The 9,549-nt window shown below is 41.4% G+C and overlaps 1 protein-coding gene across 2 annotated transcripts in view; it reads left to right on the forward strand.

Moving 5' to 3' along the window:
• Positions 1–424: 424 nt before the first annotated feature.
• The window catches only part of LYRM4 (LYR motif containing 4), a 149,412-nt gene continuing 140,287 nt past the window's right edge, over positions 425–9,549 (forward strand). For both annotated transcript variants that reach the window (XM_012558817.2, XM_023741734.1), the window contains exon 1: positions 425–816. In XM_012558817.2, the coding sequence (XP_012414271.1) occupies positions 731–816 (86 nt within the window). In that variant the 5' untranslated portion in view covers positions 425–730. The remainder of the gene's footprint in view (positions 817–9,549) is intronic.

The following is a 9,549-nucleotide window of genomic DNA, read 5'->3' on the forward strand; positions in this document are numbered from 1 at the left end:
GCCCCTCGCGCCCCATCCCCCGCGCAGCGAGAGACCCGCGCAGCGAGAGACCCGCGCCCCTGGCTCGCCGACCAAGCTTGGCCGAAACGCGACGCTCCCGAGCGCTGCACACTGCCTCTCAGGCAGCGCCGAGGGCGGCCGCAGCCGGCGGGGGCGGGGCGTCTGCAGTAGTCGGCGTCCAAAGTTAGCGGGGGCGGGGTCGTGCGACGCGCGCTTGGTAACCCTGACAACGCGGCGCGCAGAAGTTGCTGGGCGGTGCGCCCTCAGATACAAATGTCTCCACCTGAAGGGGATCGCGGAGACGTTTCGTGACGGAGCTGCAGCCTTTCGTGCTCCAGTCTCCGACCCCGTCCCCGAAGAACGGGCTCGGTGCAGCGACAGCCCCAAAGCCCAGCCTCACAGCCCAGCTCTGTCACTTGGCGGCTTCTCTTTCCCGCGTCCCGCCCCGAGCAGGCCGCGCCGCACCGCCTCCGCCGCCTTAGTTGCCCCGCGCCCTGCCTGCGTGCTTTTCCTAAGGCCGCGCGGGGCTCCCGGGCGCCTTCCAGAGGCGAGGCCAGGACAAGGGGCACGCGCGAATTGGGCCTTAAGCCCGGATCCCACCAGCAAGGCAGAGCACTGCGTTTTCTCTTGCTCGCGGTGTTTTTTGTTTTCGTTTTTGCATAGGCTGAAATTCTGTGGGTTGGGTTAGGCACCTCCGTGAAAAGGACCCGTTAATTTTTTTCTTTTCAAAATGGCAGCCTCCAGTCGCGCACAAGTGTTAGATCTTTACCGGGCGATGCTGAGAGAGAGCAAGCATTTCAGCGCCTACAACTACAGGTGACCCAGCTGGGCAGCTGCGGGGGCCGGGAGGGTCTGGGCGCGGGATACCTGGGAAGCTCCTGGGGACAGGGAGCCCGCCCACCCGGCGCCGCGTCCTCTGGCAGCGGCGGGAAGGGTTTCTCCAGCCAAAAGCGTGCGCCTGGTGAAGGGGGTGGAACCCGGAAACTTCGCGGTGAGGAGCGTTGGGTTTGCGCTTCTAGCAAGGGAACACAATCAGTTCTTGCGACCGCCGTCTCCAAGCGAGATACTTCGGTTCGTGCTCTTGGCGCACAGTTGGTGTTTCTGCTGTAAAAAGGATGGACGTGAAAGATGCAAGTGATAAAGCTAGGACCAGTTTCTTGCATATATAGAACTTTCCCTAGCAATTGGGAGAGTTAATAGTGGAAGTGACCAGCCGGTGGAACATGTCCACAGAGCTGAAGGCTCTGTCTAACCATCCCTTTCATTTCACAGGTATCTTAATTAGCCTTTTTGGTTACAAGAATCGTATCCATTCTAGCTAGGTTATGCGGGGCGGGGTGGGGGGAGGGAAGGAGGAGTGGCATAAAAATAATACACAAATAGTGGTAAGGGAAACGGGTGTCACAAGGTTCTAGGAGCAGAAACATTCGTTTACACTGGCCTCATCAAACCTGCATCCAGATAATGCGACCTTAGCAGCAAGAGAAAAGACCCCGACTCTATTAATCCATCCTTAATGAAGTATACTTTCTAAGGCTGCCCCTTTCTCCCATTTGCTCCTGAGTCCCTTATTCTTACTCTTTATACACTATATCTTTTCTGTTCTTCAGAACTTGTGCTGCTTATAACTTCTGACTCATCATTACGTTGTGTATCTTATGAATTTTCTCTCTTCATGCTTTCAGATTTGATCTTTTCTACTAATTACCTGATTCTTTCTGAGTTTGAGCCATATTTCCAAGAGCAAGAATTTGACTGGACCAGCTCATCTTTTTACACCAGACCTCATTTTAGGTGACTGGCCAGCCTATGGATTGAGTGTCATAGGACCTGATGCCTACCCCTGGAACAAAATGTCATTAGCGAGGCTCTCCCTGTGGCTGGTATGTGAGTATGCTGGCTCTGTGATTGGTAGGTCCAGTTCATCATCACATAACAGCAGGGATGCTAAGCCTCTCAAGCAGTGCCTGTCTAATTTTTTAGAGCTGAAAAACTCGTTACGGTAGAGTTGAGCCCGATTCATATCGACCCTATAGGACAGAGTAGAACTGCCCCATAGGGTTTACCAGGAGCGGCTGGTGGGTTTGAACTGCCCACCTTCTGGTTTGCAGCCAAGCTCTTTAACCACTGTGCCACCAGTTTTTAGAAACCTGCATAGAAAAGGTATTTTCCGTATGAATTTAAGAACAACACTTAGAATATGCCAAGGAGGTCATATCCACCAGCCAAGTAGTTAAAAGAAACATTCCATGAGAATGCATGATTTTACTTAATAATTTTGGCTTTGAAGGTAAAGAAATAAACCCTAGACATGGTGGAATTTTTAACAAAAATTAACCAAATACATAACACCAAATACTTAGCCAAGTCTGTTGAGGGAATGCACAAAATATGCAAGTGAGTAACTGGAAAACGGTCATTTTCCCCACCATCTAGAAGAAGTTATTTTGTCATTTATGTTTACTCAGAATTAACAGGGGCTGAGTATCAGCACACAGTTCACACAGTGAAGAACAGTGGCAGGGAGAGGGTATATCTGAGAGCATGTGGTAGAAAAGTCAAGTAGGAGCCCTCAGAGAGTATCTAACCTTGGACACTCAGCCTCTGTGTTTCAATTTTCTTGTCTGTAAAATTAGACTCTTGGACTGCATCATCTCTAATGACCCTTTCATTTCTGAAATTCCATTTGGAAATGATTTATGAGCCAGGTGGTAAAACCTAAAAATGAAGCCAAGTTTTTTCAAGTGAATAAATGCTAAGTCAACAGGAGTAAACTGCAGGAAGATCTTTCAAAGCTATAGTACAAAGCTACAGTAGGTAGAAACTTGAAAATGAGTTTCAGTGTGAGCAACCGTAAGTTAATACACATTTAGAAAATAATTGAAGCTATACCTTGAGGCTTTGAGCTAAATTTGCTATCTAAATATAAAAGTAGTAGTCAGAGGAATCTGGTAATCATTTTGCACTGTTTCCTGAAATTGTGGACCTAAATCCTGAGATACCTGCTAGTAGTATCATCTCCTAAGATAATAAATTTACCTATTATAAAATAGGTATTCTTTGTATTAAGGCTATGTCTTGCAGTTTTGAAGGATAGTCTCTTCGTTCCTCTCTAATCTTAGCAAGTATTTGTGGCTGATGACAAATCAGTAGTGATAACACCCTCTGATCCCTTCTAGGTGCCACTACTATTTTATGTGCTTTACATCTATTGCTGCATTTATTTTTTACAACCACCTTGTGAAGAAGGTAGTATTTTTATTGCCTAGTGAGGAAACTGAAGCACAGAAAGTGACACTATTGGCACTGGATAAACAAAGGTAGACTAGATAAATTTGGAGACCACCTGAGATTGTAATGCCTGAAATAATTATAGTAAAGAGATCAATATTTTGGAATTCTCTTGAGATAGACACACACACACATATACGTCACACTTCAATAGTACGGGCCCTGTATATTTCTCCAGTCTCCGGCCCAACAAGTCCCGCACATTGTCAGAATTATTTGCAGTTTCTTGTAGATGTATCATGTTCTCTTGGACCTGCATGCTTTTACAAGTGCTGTTCTCGCTGGCATTCCTTTTATTACCCTTGTCCAGAGTTCTTCCTTTTCCTTTGAGATTCAGCTCACTCATGACCTTCTCTGGGCAGAATTTTCCTGATTTTCCTCATACCACAGCTCTCCTCCAACCCTGATCTCTATCCCCACCCAAACAGGTGCCATTCTGTATTCTTTTGCCTCCAAAAACCAAACCCGTTGCTGTCAGGTCAATTCCGACTCATAGCAAGCCTGTAGGACACAGTAGAACTGCCCCATAGGGTTTCCAAGGAGCAGTTGAAGGATTCGAACTGCCTACCTTTTGGTTAGCAGCCAAGCTTTTAACCATGCGCCACCTGGGCTCAGTGCTTCCAAAAACATCCTAATCTTACTTTGCCAAGTACTATACGAGGCCCTAGGGAGAGAAAGATGAGACCTTTGGATTCATCAAGACACTTGCCATCAATGGCTTTTGAGACCTGTGTGGGACACAGTTATAGAGATAATTTCCACAGACTGTGCTAAGTGCTGTGACAGAGGTATGCTTAGGGTGTAGAATCAAGAAGACCTCCTGAAAGATGACACTGGACCCTTTTACACGCCTAAATATCTATCAATATTTATTATGTTAGAAATTAAAACTAAGACAAATATGGGAGAGTAGATGACTAACTGCTAGAGCTAGATCCCACACGAGGTGAAAAGTGTTGTCTGTGAGAGCAAGTTGGTGAGCTTGGGCTTAGATGGAGGGAGGGACACTTCATTTTTCATCAGTAGAGTAGAGGAGCTGAGGATAAGTTGGAATATAAATGCAGAGGACGGAAAGTTGATGTGTTGATGCTGTGCCTGACAGCCAATTTCTGGATGAAGTGGCAGAGAAGTGGATGGCGAGGAAGCACCCTGTCCTTAAGTTTGTTATTGCCCACATCACACACTGTTGTAATTGTTGGTTTACTTGTCTCTCTGCCATTTGTTCCTTGAAGCCAGAAATTCTTTATTATCTCTGTGTTACTAATGTTGAGCACAATACCTGTCTAGTATATGCTTGCAAATATTTGTTGATGCAAAACAAGAAAAAATTATATACATAGGTAATTTTCATCAGCCATTCCCTCCTATAGGCTAAAATATTATTGTAACACATGAGAAAAGCCAAACGTAATGCCCAAATGGTTACCAAACTGAGTGTCAGAACTCCTTAATTCCTCATCACATATTTAAGTCTTTTTTATACTTACTGCATGGTAAGCATTGTGCTGGGAGCTGCAGATCATTACCCTCCCATTAAGGGTAGAGAGTAGTAAGTACCATAAGAAACATACCTGTTTGAACCACGGACCTTTTGGTTAGCAGCCAAATGCTTTAACCAGGGCTCCTCATCAATAAAGTACAAAGGAGGAGAGGCTCCATAGAGGAGCTGGCCTCTAAATGCCACCTTAAAAAGTAGATATCATTAGGAATGCTTTTGACTACAAGTAATAGGAAACCCTTATATAGTAGCTTAAATAAGTAGGGAGTTTATTCTCACATAGAACAGGTTGAGAGATGTGTGGCTCCTAGAGCTGATTTAGCAGCTAGATGATGTCAAGGTGCCACTGTGAGTTTCTTGGTTTTCTTCTCATGCTTATGCCTGATGGTTGCAAGTGGCTATTGAAACTTCAAATATCATATCCTTATTCAAGGCAGGAAGAAGGAAGGGCAACCCTAACCAGGAAAGGTTAAACTTTCTTGGAAGCTTTGTGGCATCTCATTGGCCAGAACTCTGTTGCATTTCCCTCACTAACTGGACTAGAGGCTAAAAAAAAATTAGCCTATAGCTTTTCCAGCCTCTATAGCGGAAGATGGCAAAGAGAAAAGGCTGGGAATGACTGTTGGATCAGCCAACAGGAAGCATCTGCCACAGATACAAACGTGGAAATACAGGAAGGAGCACTCCAGGCAAAACAAGACATTGGGGAAGTTACAGAGGGCATATGAGAGCCATCGTGGCTGAAGCATTAGATTGGAGCTAGGTGCTGACTGAAATCACCAGTAAGTAGTAAAATAGGTCTAAAAGAGAAGTGGGGCATAGAAAAAATAAGCAGCTTGACTGAGTAATAGAAAAGAAAATAGCCACCTAGCTCCCAGTGCAATGCTTTTCTCCAACGAATGGCCTCTTTTCAGCAGAAACTTCATACAACCTATGCATCCTCCAGCTTGGCCTTCAAAACTTTCAGAAACATAAACCCAAATTTGTTCTTTTTCACAGTTTCTCTCCTTACGGCTGACATAGGTAAACAGTCTCTCTCATTTTTCGAATGGTAAAATGACTCACTTGATAAATGCTAGGTCTTTAATCTCTATGTATTACATGATTGTAAGAAACATTATTGAAGTCTCTGAGTGCAGTCCCATTGAGGGGAGTAAATGACTCATTTCGAAGTCTGTTCTCTTTTAGAGCCACTGGAACTCTGTTTCATAAATTACCTGTTTAATAAGTCCGGACTGACAGGGACAGTTTACCCAATAAGCAAGGTACGCACGGGCTTACTTGTGCTTACTTAATAATCTGTAGTGCACAATTTCACCAAATCAGAGATGTGAAATTGTGCACTACAGATTGTAAGTAAACATAAGCCAGCTGGTACCTTGTTTACTGGTTAATCACCCCTGCAGACTGAATGGCAAGCTGAGGACATAGAACTGTGAGCTCCTCAACAAAGCAGGAAGGAGGCAGGGTTTCCATCACCTGTGTCTGTATCCATTGTTGCAAATCTTTTAACACTGACTTCCTCGTCTGCCCCCTGTGCTTCTGATTGATCAAGAACACTAACATGAATAGTACCTGTCATAATGTGAATAGTATTAACACCAAGCACCTTTCATTTTCTAAAACAGGACAGCTATACCGAAGAACTTAACACCAAATATTGTTCCCCTGTGGAACAAATGGGAAAATCATTTCATCCATAATATTTCCTGAAAACCCCTGGCGTGTGTGAGAATATGTGTAAATGCACTAAGGCCTGGGAGTAGATGGATCGCAAATGCAAGATGGCACTGATGTTCTTAAGAGTGTAGTAAGGGTGGACATATGAAATACATACAAGTAGAGCTCAAGACACTTACAGAGGGAACATGCAAACTGAAACAGTTAAAACACAAGAGGTTTACAAAATGCAGTGGGGTTGAAAAGACGATTATCATAATTATGTTTTGGATGACAGATTATAATAGTATTAAAATGTTATAAAAATTGCATTGTAGAGATTATCCCAACCCTCTAGCCCTAACTTCTATTTCAGTTTTGACTTTATACATCTCTTCTTATTTAGAAACTAAAAATTCTTAAACATGGCCTTCATTTTAATAAATATAATACCACCCTCCCCACTGGGAAAATCACTGTTCTGCTTTCAAAGTAAAACCCTTTAACCAGAAGTTGCTGATGTCTGGTCACCTTTTATCCCCTTGACTCAATTTAGACCCACACAAACCTATCACCTGGGACAGTTACCAGGTTGGTGAGCTTCAAATGTTGCATTTTGCCTTCTGGTGTTCTTAACAAAATTATTAAGGTTTTACTCCCAGTTTAAAAAAAAAAAAAAAAAAAAATCACAGTTTTCCCTCTTTTTAAGAGTCTTCTAATGATATCTTTAATTCATATGTTTATTACAAAATATTGAAGAAACCATGGAATTCTATTTTAGCAGCCAAATGATTTCACTCACTATGAAATGTTAAATTATACCTCTCTTTGAAAATTGCTTTAACTTTTTTAAAACAGAGAAGGATAAAAGAAAGACTTATTAAATTTTCCAAATTCTCCCCAAATTAAGTCTTACATTTATTCTGAATTTATACATCTATAGCCTGTGGCAATTTTTAGAAAGAACTGTTGTTAGCTAACTGGTTCCATAATGCCTGAAGGGCAAACAAAGGCAATTATGAATTTGTGTACCTAAAAACAGTTTCTTAGACTTTTGAAAGACTAATTATTCATTATCATTAAATATATTTGGAGTTGCCAAAAGATTCTTTCTTCTCTTTATATTTGCAAAGTTGTACCATGTTGAACGATAATGGTTTTGAAAAATAAGTAGCAATTGTAATGAAGTTAACTTAGAAAACATTTAAGATATTCCGACTGAGAAAATAAAATTTAGCAGTCTAAATTTTGGGGAAAAAATAAAGTATTATTTTTTTAACTTAGATAATAAAGGAAAGTGTTAAGAAATTATTAGATCTGTGTCATTTTTGATTTATTGCCTTTAGTTTATAGTTTTCCAAATTGCACGCATTCTATTTGTACTTCACCTTGGCCCTTAAAGCATTTTAAAAAACTTATAAAAATGCATACAATAAAATGAAATAACTGTTATAATTTAAAAAATAATAAATGAGAGAATCAGGGCACAGGGAAAATAAAGGTAGAGAAAAAGTAAGTCCCCGGATTACGAATGAGATCTGTTCCTAAGTGTGTCTTTAAGTCAGATTTGTAGGTAAGTTGGAACAGATGCATACAGTTCTTATTTAGCCTTACTTTAGTGCAGGAAACCCTGTGGGGTGGTTCTATTCTGTCTTTTAGGGTTGCTGTGAGTCAGAATCGACCAGACGGCAACGGGTTTGGTTTTTTGGTTTTAGTGCAAGAAGGAGCCCTGGTGGTACAGTGGTTAAGCGCTCTGCTGCTAACCAAAAGGTCAGTTGATTGAACCCACCAGCCCCTCCACTGGAGAAAGATGCAGCAGTCTGCTTCCATATAGATTTACAGCCTTGGAAACCCTGTGGGGGCAGACCTACACTCTGCTATAGGGTTGCTCTGTGTCGGAATTGACTTAATGGGGACAGGCTTGGTTTGCTTGCGTTTAGTACAAGAAAAGGCTCAAAGCCTTTTCAGTGATGTAAAAGCTGCACATACAGCAAGTGAAGATGATTGTGATGAAGAATTTGTTGCCAGTAGGGGTTGGTTCAATCATTTCAATGTGAGGACAAATTTACATAGTATTAAAGGGCAAGTACAAGTTGTCCCTAAGTCAGACTTTGGTTCCTAACTTGGGGACTTACTGTATAAGAAAATGGAGAGTAAAGGTAGACTACAAAATTCAATGATTCTTCTTAATCTAACATATCTTTAAATTATTCTATGCTGAAGTAGGATAATACTGTTTTTTATTCAAAGTGTAATTATGAAACATTGAGTTAGAAAACTTATAAGAGCATAATAGAAAATTGCCTACCTCTTAATGATTCACGTCAACAGCCATATGCATACTTTGTTGTGGGTGAAAGCTACTTTATGTCACGTTACTTTTCCTCTGTGACCCCATTCCTGATTCTCTGAATCCCACTTCATCAGGTAGTAGACTTTTATATATGTCTTAATTTTTTCTTTTTCTTTTTTTTTTTAGTTAACCGGTACCTAGCCAATTTAGGAAAATTCTAACCATCAGAAACCAAATTAAGTAATAAAATTAGATAAGTTTCATGAATCAAATTGTGAGTTTCAATATTTAAGGAGGTTCAACTAAGTTAGAGTAGATCCTCCTCGCTATTGTCAGACTTAGTCATGGAAATGCCTTGAATAGAGTTGTTTCTGTTGATCTCCTCTACCTCCCTATTTTAAGAAGCAAATTTAAAGTTGCCAAGATTATGACATAATATATCACTGTGACATTTTGATTATCTATGTAGCTTCAAAGCCACTCATTTTTGGAATTCTATTTGACAGTATAATAGTTCTTTTAACTAAGATATATTGAGGTAAAAAAGCAACAGCTCACAAAAATGATCTTTCACAACAAACAGAAACGATAGTCGCAGTGACGTGATGCCAGAGCGCTCCCCTTATTTTCTACCCTGAACGTATTTATTTGCCTTACCAATTATTTTCAGTATTATGAATGAATATCATGAGGCAATCTTGATTTAGAAAGATCCCTGGGCTTTGAATCAAGAGACCTTGGTTCACATTTGAAGTCAACCAGCTGCTTGCTTTTGACCTTGGTCTAAATAGTTTACGATAAATGATTC

This window comes from Trichechus manatus, unplaced genomic scaffold, assembly GCF_000243295.1.
Source record: "Trichechus manatus latirostris isolate Lorelei unplaced genomic scaffold, TriManLat1.0 scaffold00188, whole genome shotgun sequence".
In the NCBI taxonomy this organism is placed as follows: Eukaryota; Metazoa; Chordata; class Mammalia; order Sirenia; family Trichechidae; genus Trichechus; species Trichechus manatus.